Below are 18822 nucleotides of genomic sequence, written 5' to 3'. Positions count from 1 at the left end.
GGGGACGTCCCGGATTGGTGGAAGGAACACTTTGAAGACCTTCTTAATTCCACCAACATGCTTTCCGACGTCATGGGACGTCAACATGCTTCCCGAGTCTGGGGACATCGGGGGGGGCCCTTCTATCTCTGGGGCTGAGGTCGCAGAGGTGGTTGAAAAGCTCCGCGGTGGCAGGGCCCCTGGGGTGGATGAGGTCCGCCCGGAGTTCCTTAAGGCTCTGGATGTTGTAGGGCTGTCTTGTTTGACACGACTTTGCAACATCGCGTGGACATCAGGGACAGTGCCTCTGGACTGGCAGACCGGGGTGGTGGTTCCCCTCTTTAAAAAGGGGGACCGGAGGGTGTGCTCCAACTTTAGGGGGATCACACTCCTCAGCCTCCCTGGGAAAGTCTATTCAGGGGTTCTGGAGAGGAGGGTCCGTCGGATTGTCGAACCTCGGATTCAGGAGGAGCAATGTGGTTTTCGTCCTGGCCGTGGAACTGTGGACCAGCTCTACACCCTCGGCAGGGTCCTGGAGGGTGCATGGGAGTTCGCCCAACCAGTCTACACATGTTTTGTGGATTTGGAAAAGGCGTTCGACCGTGTCCCTCGGGGGCTCCGGGAGTACGGGGTACCGGATTCCCTGATCGGGGCTGTCCGGTCCCTGTATGACCGGTGCCAGAGTTTGGTCCGCATTGCCGGCAGTAAGTCGAACTTTTTCCCGGTGAGGGTTGGACTCCGCCAGGGCTGCCCTTTGTCACCGATTCTGTTCATAACTTATGGGGGAGTCAGATGGCTGAGCGGTTAGGGAATCGGGCTAGTAATCTGAAGGTTGCCAGTTCGATTCCCGGCCGTGACAAATGACGTGTGTCCTTGGGCAAGGCACTTCACCTTACTTGCCTCGGGGGAATGTCCCTGTAGTCGCTCTGGAAAAGAGCGTCTGCTAAATGACTAAATGTAAATGTAAACTTATATGGACAGAATTTCTAGTTGCAGCCAGGGCGTTGAGGGGTTCCGGTATATTTGGCTGCACTGTCCAAATTTGGTACAACCTTCAAAACCTTTCTCCTCATGAACCATAGATCCAATCGACTTGAAATTTGTTACAGATGTGTAGAATACAAAATGGCTGAAAGGGGTGTATTTATGTAAATGTCCACATTGCCTCAATATCTTTGTGTCATTTAATCAAATATAATTTTGACTGATGGTTTTTCAAACCTAATAGGGTTCAAGATTACATCACTCTGAAGTACCATAAACAAATTCACCTTGGTATGTCAAAATATGATTGAATTAGAGCCGTTTAATTTTTGGCCGAATCTAACAATGCTTACCAAAGGAGAAACAGCTTGCTTTTTTATATAGTAACTGACCACATTATTTCTTAACACTGAGAATAGCTCAATGGGCTGAGACAGTGCACTGCAATGTGCATGGTCACAGGTTCGAATCCAGCCAGAGCCTTTGGGCCTGTCATGATACTGATCTATCTGTTTAGTTAAACAGGATGAGATCATTCTGAAGTACCATGCGCAATTTCACCTAAAAATGTCAAAAGATGACTCAATTACAGCTGCTTAAACTTTGTCCCAAAGCTGACCAAAGCTAATACTCTGCCTTTTCTATTCATAAAATCTCAACAGTTGATGTGTAGCAGAGAGGATAGAGAGGCTGACTTGCAACCTCATGCTCTGAAGTACGAATCTCCATTCAGCCTGTTGTTGTTGGCCAAACATGAAGTCATTTTGCTCTCTTGTTGTCCAACTCTTAATCGTCTACACTGTACATTTTTATAATATTTTGCCATTTTGCGGAGGAACCTGCATCGCTGCTTGCAGCTATATTTAGACGTTTCGTTTGAATAGAAAGTTGACAGTAGGCTATGGAAAGTCTGCATTATGGGAAATTGCGGTTAGCAAAATAGCTATTTTGTTTTCTTTGCCAGACGAGAACAATGACGAAGTATTCAAGTTTACAGTTTATTTAATCCGATACAATGCGTTGGAAATCATACTCAAAACATGAAGCAAAAACACTTTAGGCCGATATGGTGAGTTCCATATAGAATAGGCATATATTTCTAAAAACCAAGTGAACTGTATCGTATTTAGGGCTGGGCGGTATGACGGTATATACCGTGCGACGGTAGAAATGTGTCTACCGGGAGAGATTTGGCTATACCGTTTCAACTGCGGTATACTTTTATACTATATTTTTGTATTACACGTGTCAATTAAATGTCTGGTTGTTGTATTGTACATAAGCCATCATATAAATCGCATTCTTGCGATATTTAGAATTGTAGTTTAACTTTTATTTGATATGCTATTTTCGTTTGACCTTGAAGCACATTTGCGTTGGTCTGACGGAAGGAGTGTATTTTGTCTAAGCTTACCACATTCATGCAGATGCTAATTAATAATAGATTTGATGACCCATTCTGCAGGTAACCAATTCGATTTGCTGTAAAATTATTGTTGTAAAATTACACTGGTGGCGTTGCTAGCATTCTTGATCAAGAAGTGAAGGCTAACTACTTACTAACTGAGAATGAGGTCATGCGGGAAATATCAAACTGAGGCTTTAACATATCGCCTGAGCTTTAACGAGGTTGATACGCCGAAACCGAAGTTAGATATGAATAGTAAAACTCAGACTCCGGTCGCTTTCGCTCATTACGGGCATTACGGATCTGTATTAGGCTGTGAGTAGGTCACCATGCGGATGGCATGACCTGCGCATCAGCCATTCGGAACGCTCGTACTCGTAACCTTTTTGAGTATTTTGTTGTTAACTCAAGTGTTGTCATGTGAGGCAGTTGTTTTTGTTTGTAATAAATAATCGAGTGTGATGATGAAGTATGGTATGGTTATTTTGTACCATTTCTTAATTGAATTTACAGAACAATTACTATACCGTGATATATACCGTAACCGTGATATAAAATGACTCATACCGTGATAGAAGATTTTGGCCATATCACCCACCCCTAATTGTATTCAGCATTGATTTTAGTTTTCATGAAGTTCACATCATGTTGGCCCATCTGCTTCTTGATCGGATTTGTACCCCATTCTGCCAGTTTTCTGACTCTACTGCAATGCCTTAGCTCAGTGGTTCCCAACCCTGGTCCTCAGGGAACACCTGTCCTGGATGTTCCCTGCTCCAACACACCTGATTCAAATGAATGGGTCGTCATCCAGCTCTGCAGAACCCTGCTTATGACCATTCATTTGAATCAGGTGTGTTGGAGCAGGGAACATTTTGCGACTGGTTGTCGCAAAGTATGACTTGTACAGATATTTGCAAGCGTGCACGAGCCTCGGAGCTAGGAGCATGGCGAGCCACTGTTCTGCGCAAGACCGGACGAGCCGGAACTGCTAAGATGGCGCGGCCCCTTTCAAGCTCTCGCTTATCTCACTGCAACAGGCCACATTTCTACACTGATGTACAAAGCTACTGTGATATACATTAATGATAACTGACTCATTCAATTTAGACATAAGAACTTAGATTCTTGCAGAAACAAAGCACAAGACTGACTTTGTGTGATAATATTTCTGCACATGCACAATCGAGAGCATCCTGACAGGAACATCACTGCCTTGTATGGGATGTTGATCTTAAATCTGGTTTGCTGGTTCATTGAGTTGGCTCTGATTAGGCTAGGCCTTCTATTAACCTCTTCATCCCTAGGCCTATTTCTTAAGTCCCGCCCCCGAAAAGGCACGCCCAAATCTAATGGAGTATCTTCAAAACGACAAGGGCTATAAACATAATGTTGGTATCAAAAAGATGGTAACGCATGTGAGATGTATCCCGAATTATCAATGTGGGTATTAGTGTGTCAGAGGACATGAAGCTAGAACATTAAATTAAATTGTGGAAATCTAAATCTAAAAAGTAAAAAAATAAAAATAAAAAAGGAAACCTTTGCTGAGACCCCCATGACATCTCAAAACTATATACAGTGATATTAGGTCCTAAAACAGGTTCCTTAGTACCCTAAAACAGAGGTTCCCAAACTTGCTAAAGCCCTGTTGGCGGTCCCCAGCAGAATGAGTTTCAATGATTGCGCTCTTGGATATCTCTCACGCTTGGATATCTCTCACGCTTGGATATCTCCCGGTTCGATTGGTATATCATGTGACCCCTCATCATGTGACCCCTCTATGGAAAGCTAAATATTAGCTGAATTACACGAGAACTGAGAGTCTGGGAGTCAGGTGGCTGAGCGGTGAGGGAAACGGGCTAGTAATCAGAAGGTTGCCAGTTCGATTCCCGGCCGTGCCAAATGACGGCACTTCACCCTACCTGCCTCGGGGAGAATGTCCCTGTACTTACTGTAAGTCGCTCTGGATAAGAGCGTCTGCTAAGTGACTAAATGTAAAATGTAAAACTGTTTAGGAAAAACAGTTGCTTAGAACGATATAGTCACTAAGGTTCAAGCTAATATTATAGTTATTAGGAAACAGTGTTTGCGATTTGAAATTACTTCAGAATGTCAACAAGGCATGGAACTATCTTACCGAGTGGAATTAGTCGACCAGACACTACTTTTTACAACAAAAATCATACAAGGTAGGACAAAGTTGTTGTTGTGATTTCAAAATTGTTAAACTTTTGGTGATATATTTATGGATTGTTTCGTGTGTGTTAGTGTTAGCCCAACATGTTTGGCATTTTTAGGAAGGGCTAAATAGTGGCTTTCAATTGGCGTATTGCTTTTGTGGCTACGTTGAGAAATATCTGTTCATTGATCACTAGGGCTGTCAATATGCTCTTGGTTGACTAAGATTATTTTAGTCGGGCTGCCGTATGGCAGTGTGAGATCTGATTCCCGCTTGTGTCACCATTGCTGAATTAAATACATTTTCTAGAGAAATTGTAGACTACATTATTTAAGACAAATAAAGCAACTCTAAAAATATATAATTTAAAAGAAAAGGTGTTACTGTTTTCCCTTTCATTAATCTGCGCTTAGTTTTTTTGCACAGGGCACAAGCACAATTGGCTACTGAACTACAAACTCTGCCATAGCCTACTTTGTCGGTGTTATTCGTCAAAATGGCAAAGAAATCTGTGGTATGGCAGCATTTCATTAAAGTACATTTACAAAGTACCGGGTGACTCGAAAAACGTTGAATGCAAACTATGCCAACAACGGTTTATTTTTCATAGTTCAACGTCGAATATGATGTAGCCTACCACCTGAAAACTGTAAGTTGGCCTATACTTCGCTCATGCTAACGCGCTGGGTTGAAAATGAATATGCCTATTATAAGAATCACATCCAAATCGAATTACATTATCTTCTCCGGCCAAGACAACAAAATCTTTCTCTGTTGCACCGTTCCCCACTAGGCTTCTACGGAAGTTCACATGCTGCACTTTTTCAGGCAGTGATCAGCGCGCTCTGACGATTTGCATGTTAAACAAACAATATTTTTTATTTGTAGTACATTGTAAGAGATAATACATAATAACCAAATAGGCATTTTGTATTATATCGGCATTCGGTAACAACAGGACTGGTGACAATACTTATTATTAGTAATTAGCTTATTTTGTAGCGGCTGAATCTGGAATGTCTAGCAGCTAGATTGAGTCATATCGGGAAAATGTTTGTACATTTATGTTTCTCTAGTTGTCAATCTCCCTTCTTACATATGTATTTCTTTCATATGATCTCTTAAAACAGTGAGGTAAAACATCACACCAAAGGGTTTGATGAAAAACATTGGGACATTTATAGAAGAAGAGAAAAAAAAATCAAATTTCGATTAGTCGATTTTCAGAAGTGTTTAGTCGAGTCTTGGTCGACCAAAGAAAATCTTAGTCGGGGACAGCCCTATTGATCACATTTACATGGGATCAGCAGTGCCGCAAATGCGGACGTCGGTTTGGTTGTTGCTACTTCATGCAATCCATGCATTTAAATTATTTGCTTTTGGCAAAAACTGTTTTGATTTACAGATGAGATCCTTGTCGTTCCAGTGGTATATAACATGACTGCTTTCGCGCATGTTTACAATCCATAATTACCCGATGTATGTGACGTATGCAGCTAGGTCCCCGGTACCGGGTACCCTAGGGATGAAAAGGTTAAGTCGCCTTATACAATTGACCAAGACTTCTGAAATTTGATTGAGTTTGATATATTCTTGGGTAAGTGTTGCAAAGAGTGAAAGTTGACATTCCTTATATGAGACGAGACTTAGTTGTAATACGTAATTCTCTACCAAGGGCCTATTGGGTTGTATACTAGTGATGTGTCATTCGTGAACGATTCGTTCATTTTGACGGGTAGTCTCAGAGTGATTCGTTCAAAAAAGTAAAACAAACAAAACCTGTAATTATCACTTGTGAACAAATCTCATTCACGCCTTACTATACTAAACCTAGCAGTCACGCGAAAGTGAATTAGGTAAACAAATCCTTTCCGTTTCCTCTTCTGAGCCTATACAGATCACGTGAAAAATGATCCAAAGTGTCGTACGCGAAGACGCCGTCGGGAAATGAACAAATCCTTTCGACTTCCTCTTAGGGGTGGGAATCTTTTGATACCTCACGATTCGATTCGATTCTTGGGGTCACAATTCGATTAAAAATCGATTCACGATTTGTTATCAAATTTCTATTAAATATATGCCAAGATTTGATTCCAGTTTACTGTTACTTGTTACTATTTGACTGTGATAGGCAGTTACAGTTTTTCTCAATTGCTAAAACACTAAAACCCATTGGCTGAACAAAGTTCTCAGTTGCCTGAACTCATGTAGCTAATTGTGCCTGTCTGTTGTCAATACCTTAAACCATTTCACATGGTAAAATACAATTTGCAGATCTCACTTAGAATTTTCAGCAAAACTCTAAACACATTCTCATTTTTAAAACACATTATGCACTCTAATGCACATGTCATCCATGCTGGTAAACACAAATGGCAACAATCAAATACAAATAGAGAAAACGTGTCATTGACTAAACACAACCACTCAAAATTGATTTCACTTGTTTCAAATGATGTGACACAACCAATATAAGCCAGTTCAGAGAGCAAACAGGTCGTTGAAGGTGGGAAAATATTGCTTGTGATGTCGACAAAGTGCTCTGGCCTGACCCAGCCCAAAGACAAGAAGTAGCATATTGATCACGTTTACTCCTTTGATTTTTGTCCCTTTTATTATTGTATACTGTAGTACAGTGCATTGTAGGCTGTATACTGTACAATTAACAAATTGTATGGCCCTGAACATTGGGCCTCATTCTCAAACATTTTCTGAAGTTTCTTCTGAAATGTTTCTTACGGGCTTCGGAAAAACAACGTAAGAAAAAGACATCCGCCAAATTCATGAACGCTTGAAAATGTGTTCCTACGCAGCAGAAGTTTTCTGAGCTGTGCTCCCCCGAAAGAGTTTTCTTAAGTTGAAAGCGCGTCCTCGTGCTCCTGAATTTGCATACATACACGCCTCGACAGCTCCTTATAAGGGCACGCAACAGCAGTGACGTGTGCAGTCAGAATCAACACCATTAGGAAAGCAAAATTAAGTCCAAGCGAAAAGCAATTGTGCCATATTGTATGCCTAGGGTGCACACTCGTCCCTTTAAATAGGTCGAGTGATCAGTGATAATTGGATGGCCTGGTTGAATTTATATGATGTTCAAGTCCAAGTGCAATTTAAAGGTTTTATTTGTCACATACAACATCATACCAGTAAGATGAGCAGTGGAATTGTGCTCCACTGGATCTCACAGTGTGCACACTAAGCAAGGTAAATTATTATAATTATTTTAATCCGAGGATGTCTGTAGAGTTGATGTGAACGCAATCACCAACGATGTCTCACAAATTCATTAACACTTCTAACACGGAGAGTTTTCTTAAATGCGATTCCCCTTGTGTTTTTTTAAGGAATCGCATTTGAGACAACTGTGGCTGATTTAAGACTGCTATTTCGAGTTCGGAAAGTCTTCTGAAGTTCAGAACAAATCCCAGATGAGAAAACTTTCATGAATGCCAAATGTTTTCCTAAATCCAATTCAGAAGAAATTCCTTCTTAAATTCTTCTTAACTGCGTTCGAGAATGAGGCTCATTGTGCTTTCCATTTGTAACAGTAACTACTGACTGCTCAATAGATTTTGATTGGTTGCAGGTTCATATCAACAAAGAACAAGAGTGAGTTGTGAGTAGTGAGATGCAGGGTACAGTACTGTATAGGGGTACAAGGAGGAGAAAGAACAAAAAAATTGCAAAGAGCACAGCAGAGTAGTAATTTCTGATCAATTTTGAGCTACTATGATATAACATGTTTTCGTTCATCAAAAGACAATGACGGATAAATATGAAATTTGTTTTGAGATTACGTAAAAATGTACTTCTCCCAGAGAACTATATGTTTTGAACAATGTGTTTTCTATTTTTTGGTGTATTGTTTACTGACTGCTTGATAGTGTATATAATTTTGATCACTTTGTTTATGATTTGAGAGCAGTGTTTGATTTTGAGCACAGGTAAATCTGTTTTGAGGCGAAAGTTTCATTTTGCAAGAGGATTCAGAGGTTTTGTAAATAGTGCTTGAAGATGAGGTTTTGTGTTTACAGTTTTGAGAAAGTGGGTGACTGTTTCAAGACATGTGTTTTAGCAATTGTGAAAAACTAAGTGTTGAAGAAAAAAAATCCTAATGCATCAAAACCTTGAAATGTATTGTTTTTCTTGCAGTTAAGTAAACTCATTGTTATATTTATTTAAAAAATATATACGATTTTTGAAATTTGTGAATCGATATGAATCGCTAGAAGACTGAATCGCGATTCAAATTAGAATTGATTTTTTCCCTCAACCCCTACTTCCTCTACCAGTAGGCTACTGAGCCTATAGAAAATGCGAAGTTCACGTCACACCGCGTTGAATTCTGGGTAAATGGCAAAACCGTTTTGTTTGGGCGCCATCTTATAAGGTCAACGGACATACAACATCAGTGGGTGTCTTGATCAGCACATTTAGAGCCATCAAATATTTCCAGGGAGGGCCCCTCTGTACTGATTAGGGGTGGAACGGTACACTGAACTCACGGTTCGGTTCATACCGCGGTTCAGACATCACGGTTCGGTACGAGTTCGGTACAGCGGAGGGAAAAGCAAAACAAACTAGGTTCGTCTACGAGTGAATACGGGCACATTGAAGATGACATGTAAATTCCAATTGTGTCAGTATTTCTTTTGGCCCTATTTGTATGTGTATCTAATGGCTGGTTGACCCTTTGAGGAGTAAGTTCTAAATTTCTTGACTGGTCCCCCAGAGTGAGTTATTTATGCGCGTGAATCTCAACGTTCCAGAAATTTATTATGACGCATTAAAATCGAATTTCTATACAATTTCACCATTTCTCGATTCGCATTTGAAAGTGACCTAGTTTGCACCCCGTATTAGTGACGACTACATTGGTTGTTTTGTTTATCCCACCTTCTCGTTACGTATTTCTTCCGCTTCAGGGGGCTGGCGAGACCTTCAAAGTTTTGGCTATTATTCTGATGCCAGAAGTACTTGTATAATTCTAATTATACCACCCATATATTTTGCACGATACTGAGATGAAAGCAACTGTTGTATTTCACAAGGTGATGTTTTTGCCAAACTAGCTAGCTCGTAGTGTAGTAAAGTGTCAATCAACAAGTTAGCTGTTGCTAATTTACTAGGCTATGTTACGTTGTTTGTGTGGTCGGATTATAACGAATACAAAATCATTCAGATACACCCAGTCAGTCTAACTTGATTGCTATACATCGTTGTGTTCTCTCTTCCATCTTGTAAACCTACGGAGTTGACAACCAGACCGTGTTCTCAAAATAAGTTACTGGAAACCAGCAAAACAAAAATGAAACCAGAATCAGAATCAGAATCAGAATGGGTTTTTATTCGCCATGAAAGTTTGCACAGACAAGGAATTTACTTCGGTAGGAGAGCCTACCTAGGCAGCCAATTTCGGCGCCACTAGAAAGTTACAGCATAACATGAGGAGAGAGGAGGAGAGAAAAAGGCAACACCCAGACAATGCTCCTAGAGGAGTACAGTGTGGGAACAGACAAAAACCTCAGCACATAAGCACAACAACATTTACAAAAACACGATACTTGCAACGAGTGGGGGTGGGGGGGGGTAGCCAAGCAGCATCTGGACCTGCAGCCATGTAGGCGCTGGACACAGAACCGCCAGCCACCCTGGCGAAAAGCAGGCGAAGGCGTTGGATGGGGGTGGGGGGGTGGTGATATCTGTAGTAGGTGAAAGTTAATGTGTGAGTAAGTCTGGGTTGGCGCCCTCGACCTAGGCCACAATCAGTCCGATTCTCCCTATGCAGATTGTGTTGGCCAGGAGACATCCTTGGTCATGACCCGGGAAGAGACCAAACCACAGATGTCGGTGGGGGGGGGGAAGGGAGGAGCAAGATAGTCTCGCTTCAGCGCTCTCCAGGGGAGTTGTTTTCCAGCAATGACCTTGGCCAGGCCTTGTGCTGGTTACGGGGCCGAAAGAGGATAAGATTGGGGTAGTTGTTTTGACGAGTAGCCGCAACTCAATTTTCGCGTCCACCCTTCAGGAAGGTCTCCAAGTCCTCCATCTTCCTCTGCAGAGCCGCAAACTTATCCCTGTTGTAATCAATGCTGCGTTGTAAGTTCACAGACTGAGCTCCAGCAACTCTGCCCAACGCATCAATCATATCGGGCAGCCTAACGGGGCTTTTGACGGCTGCAGCCGTTTCCTTGATTTTACGATATACAAAGCCAGCGCCTATTCCAAACAGCAGAAAGCCTGTAATCATGGTTCCGAATATGAAGATGTCTTCAACGTCCTCCACGGAAAGCACCGTTAGACACACGACACGCCAATTCTCCCACGCGTCCATCGTGTAGCCAGCTGCGAACGTCCCGTCCGGACAGTTGGGTTCCCCCGCACCCGAGCTTCTCTTCGAGAAGATGGTGTCAATAGCATTAAGAGACCAGCTAATTAATTCCATGCTTCTAGTTTCGGAGAGTGATGATGAGAGAGTATCTTGAGACAAGACAAGACACAGACACAGCCAAGCAGGGAAGGTCAGGGAGGGGAGGATAGAAAAATGCGACCGCCTTCGTCAAGAGCAGAAAAACGATGCATTCCTAGCACATTAGTCTGACTGGATGCACCTGCATTATTTTGTACTCATTATAATCCGACCACACAAACAACGTAACATAGCCTAGTAAATTAGCAACAAATGCTGATTGTCAACCATGTGAGCCATTGGCGAGACTGGATAATGACTCCCAGACCCCTTGATGAAAGGCGATCAAGCAAGCTCATGCAGTTTGGAAACCTTCAAACCTTTTTGGTTGGCTTCTACTTTTCAACAACCTATTGAAATGACAAGACAATAATGTATGACTGTAATGTTTCATAGGGTATTGAACACACCTCTTGTCATACCACTTGACTGCCTGCTGTTGACCGTTTTCTATATATTAAACATCTCCCTTTCTAATTTTACAGGTGAATGTGAATGTTGGCCCGCACAGGAGAGCAAGAGACAGAAAATGTTGAAAGATGGTTGCACTGCTGTACAAATTGTCCATGTATAGTACATGGCCTTCTCTCAGGTGTTGAGCAAGTAAGGTCAGCACAAACCGACTATTCCCTGCTGAACATCAACTAGACCGTCGAGCACTTAATTCCTTGGTGTACCGTACACCAACGATTAATTGGTACACCAATTAATCGTTAATGGAAAATGTGGTTTTTATGTTGTATTCGCAACGGTCGGCGCTCTTGGTTTTCAGCATGCCCTGGCCTGCGGCAGACAGAAGGGGACTTAGTTGGGGGGTTCATTTTGTTCACGGAAGCATTGTTACTTTAAGTTTCTATTGTTGAACTCTTGTGTTTATTTTGATATGTGTAGTGTTGGATGTTAGTTTGCTTAGTTTGATTGTTCACACTGAGGGTGAAGGTTAGCTAGCTAGATCGCTAGCCAGGCTGTTACAGCGCAGGGCAGATGCAGTAGGCTATCGCAGGATGCAGCCTATGAGGTTTATTGCTAGTTGAAAGAAATAAATGTTTCCCATTGCAAATAATGGTTTGAGTATTTTCGTGTTCCACTACCTCTTTTCACGTAACTGACAGCTGCAATACGTTAAAACCAGACGTTATGTCTAAACTTGCTCGCACCTGTGAGCCCAAATATTTTACCGCGCTTGTACACATATTTTTGGGCGCACTGTAGTAGAGCCTATATGTATGATTATTTAAGGGAAATCATGAGAAAACAATAACATTTCATGCATCAATGTTTACAATAATCTCCGTAGGCTACATCTTCATTTTCAACCACTTGTATTACAAGATAGAGGACAACTTAGTGCATATGAAATATACATAATTGTGGGCAATGTAGAACAGCAGCCAGATTATAAATATATTATTTGGTTAGAAAGATATGACCCTTCTAGTAATTAGTGGATAAACCGTAATTCTCCATAACAAAAAAGGTTTGACTTTCTTTGACAATCCAATTGTCCAAACAAGTTATAGATATTTAGCTTAAATGATAGCCTACATAGTGTAGCTAGCTAATGTTTATTTAGCAAGTTTCACAGAAATCTGCAAACAACGAGGCATATACAGGCTACTACGGTCAGTAGCTGCCTGTCACAAACTCAGAAACCGGGTCGTGTAATTTTGTCCTGACTCCCATTACTCCAACAAATGCTTCGTAATAAAAAAGTTTAGATTTTTAATTTACAAAATTGACAACATATGTTAAGAAACGTGTTTTTACTCGAAATATTGCCTCAGTTTTCAATTTGAAGCAGTACATCTAACACTGTAGGACATCTCCCATGCCATGGTATCCTCTCTGACTCTGCTTAGGCAAAAGATGGATAACGATACATTTATTAATTCACGCCCATTAACCCCTTAACCAAATTAGATGTGCTTTTAGTTTATGTTGTCACGAGTATCTGGCAGTTTTCTAGGGCTGTCTCCGACTAAGATTTTCTTTGGTCGACCAAGACTCGACTAAACACTTCTGAAAATCGACTAATCGAAATTTGAAACGTTTTTTTTCTATAAATGTCGCAATGTTTTTCATCAAACCCTTTTGTGTGATGTTTATCCTCACTGTTTTAAGAGATAATATGAAAGAAATACATACGTAAGAAGGGAGATTGACAACTAGACAAACATAAATGTACAAACATTTTCCTTATCTGACTCAATGTAGCTGCTGGACATTCCAGATTCAGCCGCTATGAAATAAGCTAATTACTAATAATAAGTCTTGCGTCACTAGTCCTGTTGTTATCGAATGCCGATATAATACAAAATACCTGATTGGTTATTATGTATTATCTCTTACAATGTACTACAAATTAGCCGATTGGGGAACGGTGCAGTGCAACAGAGAAAGATTTTGTTGTCTTGGCCGGAGAAGATAATGTCATTCGATTTGGATGTGATTCTTATAATAGGCATATTCATTTTTCAACCCAGCGCGTTAGCATGAGCGAAGTAGGCCTAGGCCAACTTACGTTTTCCAGGTGGAAGGCTACATCATATTCGACGTTGAACTATGAAAAATAAACCGTTGTTGGCATAGTTTGCATTCAATGTTCGAGTCACCCGGTACTTTGTAAATGTAAATGTACTTTAATGAAATGCTGCCATACCACAGATTTCTTTGCCATTTTGACTAATAACACCGACAAAGTAGGCTATGGCAGAGTTTGTAGTTCGGCAGCCAATTGTGCTTGTGCAGTGTGCAAAAAAACAAAACAAAACAAAGCGAAGATTAACGAAAGGGAAAAAAATAACACCTTCTCTTTTAAATTATACATTTTTAGAGTTGCTTTATTTGTCTTAAATAATATAATCTACAATTTCTGTAGAACATTTCTTTAATTCAGCAATGGTGACACAAGCGGGAATCAGATCTCACACTGCCATACGGCAGCTCAACAAAAAAAATCTTAGTCGACCAAGAGCATATTGACCAGAAAATCGACTAGTCGACTGAGTGGGGACAGCCCTACAGTTTTCAGAAATATTGAAATTGGTGATTGGACGGCGAAGATATTGAGGCAGGAGCCATGGGAATTTAAGTTCCCATATTCGGACAGGCCGGTTGGAAAGGGCGTGTAGCCTGCAAAGATGGCGGCGATCCCAAATATGCAACAAGGCGTTACGTATCGTTAACCTAGTGATGTAACTTCGCATTCTCTATACAGGTCACGAAAAGAACGATCCAAAGACTCGTACCCGAAGACACTGTCGGCAGAACAACGAATCATTGACCCAAAGACACGGATCGGCAGAAGAACTAATCTTTAACCTGAAGACACGGTCAACAGATGAAACAATCTTTAACCCGGAGACTCAGTCGGCAGATGAACTTATCTTTTACCCGATGACACGATGTCGGGAGGTGAACGATTCATTCCTTCTTTTGGGTACCAGTCTTTGGATAATTTTTCACGTGACCTGCATAGGCTCAGAAGAGGAAACAGAAAAGATTTGTTTACCTCATTCACTTTCGCGTGACTAGGTTTAGTAAGACGTGAATGATATTCGTTCACAAGTAATAATTACAGGTTTTGTTATTTTAACTTTTTTGTACTTTACCTACAGTTTAGTGCAGTGTAATTGTTTGCCGTGATAATTAAATGCTAGTGTGATAATAAATAACCATTTCAAATCATACAAACTGTCATGATGCATTATTTTAATGCAGGATTTTTTTTTTTTTTTAAATAGCAGGTTTACATGCACTAACATATACATGAGAATATGATACTTGTTTGCAATGGACGTATTCAGCCCCCCTCTCCCCCCCACTGATGTTGAGAGGGCCTGGCTTGGAAAGTAGAAAATTGAAAGGAGGTTGTTTTTCATGGTTTTGGAATGTAACCTTAGTTCTACTGATGGATGTATTTATGCTGAAGGATAAAATTGTTACTCTTGACAATTCTGTGCTTCAAACTTTGTGGTAATATTTTGGAAAAGGCCCTTTCCTGTTTTGGCTTTATTAAGCTCTTATGCACAAAGCTAGGTCCATACAGAAATATTTTGTAGAGTTTGGTGTGAAAAAGAGTAAGAGTTTAAAAAAAGTTTATTCAGTACAATAAAAAAACTTGTAGCTTAATAATTTGCAATACATAGGGTTAAACAAATGCGTTCTGATACAGTGAGCATATCTACGTTACAATGTCGCACAAAAAAGTCAAAGTCATAGCTTAATTTTTCACATCACTGATCCTTGGTTGTTATTAATTATTAACAATGGGTTGATAATAAATTGCCCAAAAATCTAAACTGCTACAGACCAGTAGCCACAATCAGTCTCATTAGGCATCTATATAGCATTCTACTATCGGCTAAAGGCTATAAATATAGGCTATCATTAGTGTTATAGTCACATTTACATTTTAGTCATTTAGCAGACGCACTTATCCAGAGCGACTTACAGTAAGTACAGGGACATTCCCCCGAGGCAAGTAGGGTGAAGTGCCTTGCCCAAGGACACAACGTCAGTTTGCTTGACCGGGAATCGAACTGGCAACCTTCGGATTACTAGCCCGATTCCCTCACCGCTCAGCCACCTGACACCTGACAGTTGTTTAGCCTATATGTAGCCTAGTATTATCATAAAAAAATATAAGAAATTGGCCTCTCCGTGTGGTCATTTTATATTAACTATTTATTCATTGAATTTAAAGAAAATGTGCCATATCATGATATGTATAGTTATTGGGAATTCTTTGTTGGGAGGGTCCAGCTGGGGCAGGAGAAAGGTGGGAGCAGATAGTCAGTTGGTTACAGCTACAGTTGGCCTGGATGGATGTGGTTCCTAGACGCATGATAAAACTTAAGCTAGCTAGCTACTTACCTTCATCTGTTTCTGAAGTTCATTGCTTAGGATGTTGATGGCTTCTCCATACCGCCCATCCTTGATCTATGCAAGAGGGTGGAGAGGAAGGTCTGACGTATGTGCTGACAGCTAGCTACAGTAACTTTCTAGCTAGCTCTAGCTTGCATGGTGATATGCCGTCGGCGCCGCATGAAGTCGAATACTCCTAATGTTGTCGCATGACCCCACCACTGACGTAGCTAACATTACAGCTGGCTAGCCAAACGAAAGTTAATACTGTAGCTTGCCCAATTTTGAAGTGGTAAAGAGTGCTACAGAACACCAGCTAGCTAGTTCGCAAGCCTGTCGTTGGACAGACAAGTCTGTCGTAGGACGTACGTCATCTCACGTTTGGAACACATTACTATAATACAGTATGTACCGCCAGCTAGCTACAGTAGCTCTAGTTAGTCAACGTTAGCACTAGCATTATCTTCCCCTCAGAACAGAAGCCAAATAACAGCATAGACCACCATTCTGTAACCATTCTCACCATTCTGTAAACTGTGCCCGTATATTCGCCGTCCTTAATATTTGTTAGCGTCATGACTTTTTCTTTCGAAAACAAATAATACTTTGTAATTTTCGTTTTTTTACTGCTCCACCTTGCTAATCGTATTTGTTTCCTTTGTGAACGCACACAGCACTTAGCAACGGCACCGGAAAGCGTATTGCCTCATTTCCGTCAGCAGGTACAGTATGTGCCTGTAGAGCCGGAGAGCTCATCCTCATGCATTCCGCGTTGCCGGACAACGGAGTCGAACGTCCGCACATGGCAGCCATCTTGCTACAGTCAACTCGCTCACCCATAACATTGTGTTGGTGCTACATGTACTTTTTAGATGACCATAACAATTTTCATCCGATTTTTAAACGGTTTGGTTTGTTATCAACGTCAGAGATGTCGTTATGCCACTGCATACTTCTATTCTATTTGTACAAAAATAACATAATTATTCATATGTATGCATACTTCTATTCTATTTGTACAAAAATAACATAATTATTCATATGTATGCAGTGGCATAACGACATCTCTGACGTTGATAACAAACCAAACCGTTTAAAAATCGGTAGAAAATTGAGCAAGTTATGGTCATTTAAAAAGTACATGTAGCACCAACACAATGTTATGGGTGAGCAAGTTGACTGCGATCACTCCCAGTGGAACTCTGGTGGAACTGCAACACAATTCGGTACAGGGGCTTAATAGGGAGTGGGCAGGCTCTCCTTAAAGATCCTGTAAAGTGGACCTGGAAACGAGTTTTAAGTTCACCACACCACAGAATAATGTGTTATTAACTACCCATCCAAATTCGAATGAAAAAATAACACCGACAAGTATGTTAAATTAGGCTTTGAAATCGTGAAAAAATCATTAGTCTTCTCTGCTTGAGACTGGGAAGGGCGTGTCGCCTGAAGGACCTGAAGCTCCGCCCCTCGCTGCCTAGTGCCTACCTCCGACCCAGATAATGGACGCTATGTCAAGCCGAACAAAACCGTATAGAATTTGAATTTATTTGTTCAATGAGTGAAACATACAGATGCATATAAATGAAATGTTCCCCTGAGCTGTAACACAGGAGTAAACATTTACAGCAGAGACAGCAGACAGTGAGCTCTCCAACTACTTCTAGCACATTAGCTACCATTTCACCAAAATACCATCATTCTACACCGAGTAGCCTAATATCAAGTTAGCGGTTTGCACTAATTATAGCAGAGATTACCTCTGGAAAAGTTATCTAGTATAATTATAACAAGCACACAGTACTGAGTGATGAACTGCTGGCGGCGGTGGATGGTCCAGGTGCGACCGGAGGATGAACGGCCGGGGGGGCGATGCTCGGTACGGCTCCGCACTGCAAGAGAAGCCGTGTATTGGTGAACCTCGTCTGTCTCTGGTCCATGTTAAAACTGTCCGCCGTGAAATGGTCAGTGGCGCAGAGGCGGCTGTTGGAGTTTATCCGAAGCTTTCCATGAGCGTGGCTCTTCACAAAATCTATCCACCTATTTTTCCTTTCATTATCAATAGGGAACTTAAATGGAGTTGCAGCGCAGCTGGAGTTCTTGCATCCAGGGAAGATTCAGTTGCGGGTGGTGGGAGACATCCTGAAGCTAGCTAGCTAGCTGATGTAAGCTACAATAACAGTACAGCAGGAGGAGCCATTCAGTGATCTGACGTAGATGGGGCAAAATGACGTAGATAGGGCATTTCTTTGGCTCCACCCATTAAAACTTGATCTGAAAACAGAACAGAAACTGTTCTTCGGTCTAACTCCACATTTCAGTGCGACAAAGTTTTAGCGCTTTGCACATGCTTTCAGGAACAAATTTCACACATATATAATGTACTTAGAAGCAAAACATGGAATTTACTTAATTTACTTACAGGATCTTTAACAATTTCTTCGTCGCTGTTGATGTCTTCAGTATCGTCTGGATAGTAAAACTCAGCTGACTCCTCGATATCGCTCATTTTGAAGTTGACGTCAGAGCAGGGTACAGTAATCCGTATCAGACCGCTGACCGGCGATGAGGTCAATACGCGGCTGGCATGACTACCCATTAGCCAATCAGAACGCTCGTACTGTCGTTGCCATAATAAATTTAAATAATGCCCATATACTCACTTGGAACACGTACACCTCTTGCATTCAGATGACCACGCATTAGCTTGTAGCCAGTGTTTGGATGTCTTCTGTGAATTTCACTTATAATATGGTCTAACTCCTCATCATTCACAGCTGAATAGAGGTCTGTCTTTCTGCACAAACAAAAACAAATAACATCAAGTAATGTTACCTTAAACGTAATATTCTTTCTAAGTGGATGAGAGCGGCAATTCATAAACTGAAAACTAAACTTATTGTAAATACCTTAAACCGTTTAGTTTCATGCGCCTCC

The 18822-nt window shown here is 41.2% G+C and overlaps 1 protein-coding gene across 2 annotated transcripts in view; it reads right to left on the bottom strand.

Annotated features, from left to right (window-relative positions):
• ift70 (intraflagellar transport 70) overlaps positions 1-16560 on the bottom strand; it is a 58780-nt gene extending 42220 nt beyond the window's left edge. For both annotated transcript variants that reach the window (XM_067233040.1, XM_067233041.1), the window contains exons 1-2: positions 16409-16560; positions 15895-15960 (exon numbers count right to left, since the gene is read on the bottom strand). In XM_067233040.1, coding sequence (XP_067089141.1) covers positions 15895-15960; positions 16409-16462 — 120 coding nt within the window. In that variant the 5' untranslated portion in view covers positions 16463-16560. The remainder of the gene's footprint in view (positions 1-15894; positions 15961-16408) is intronic.
• Between the last annotated feature and the right edge of the window lie 2262 nt (positions 16561-18822).

This window comes from Osmerus mordax, chromosome 3 (assembly GCF_038355195.1).
Source record: "Osmerus mordax isolate fOsmMor3 chromosome 3, fOsmMor3.pri, whole genome shotgun sequence".
Classification (NCBI taxonomy): Eukaryota; Metazoa; Chordata; class Actinopteri; order Osmeriformes; family Osmeridae; genus Osmerus; species Osmerus mordax.
Note: the sequence above shows the minus strand (reverse complement) of the source record. Positions and strands in the feature narration are given on the sequence as shown.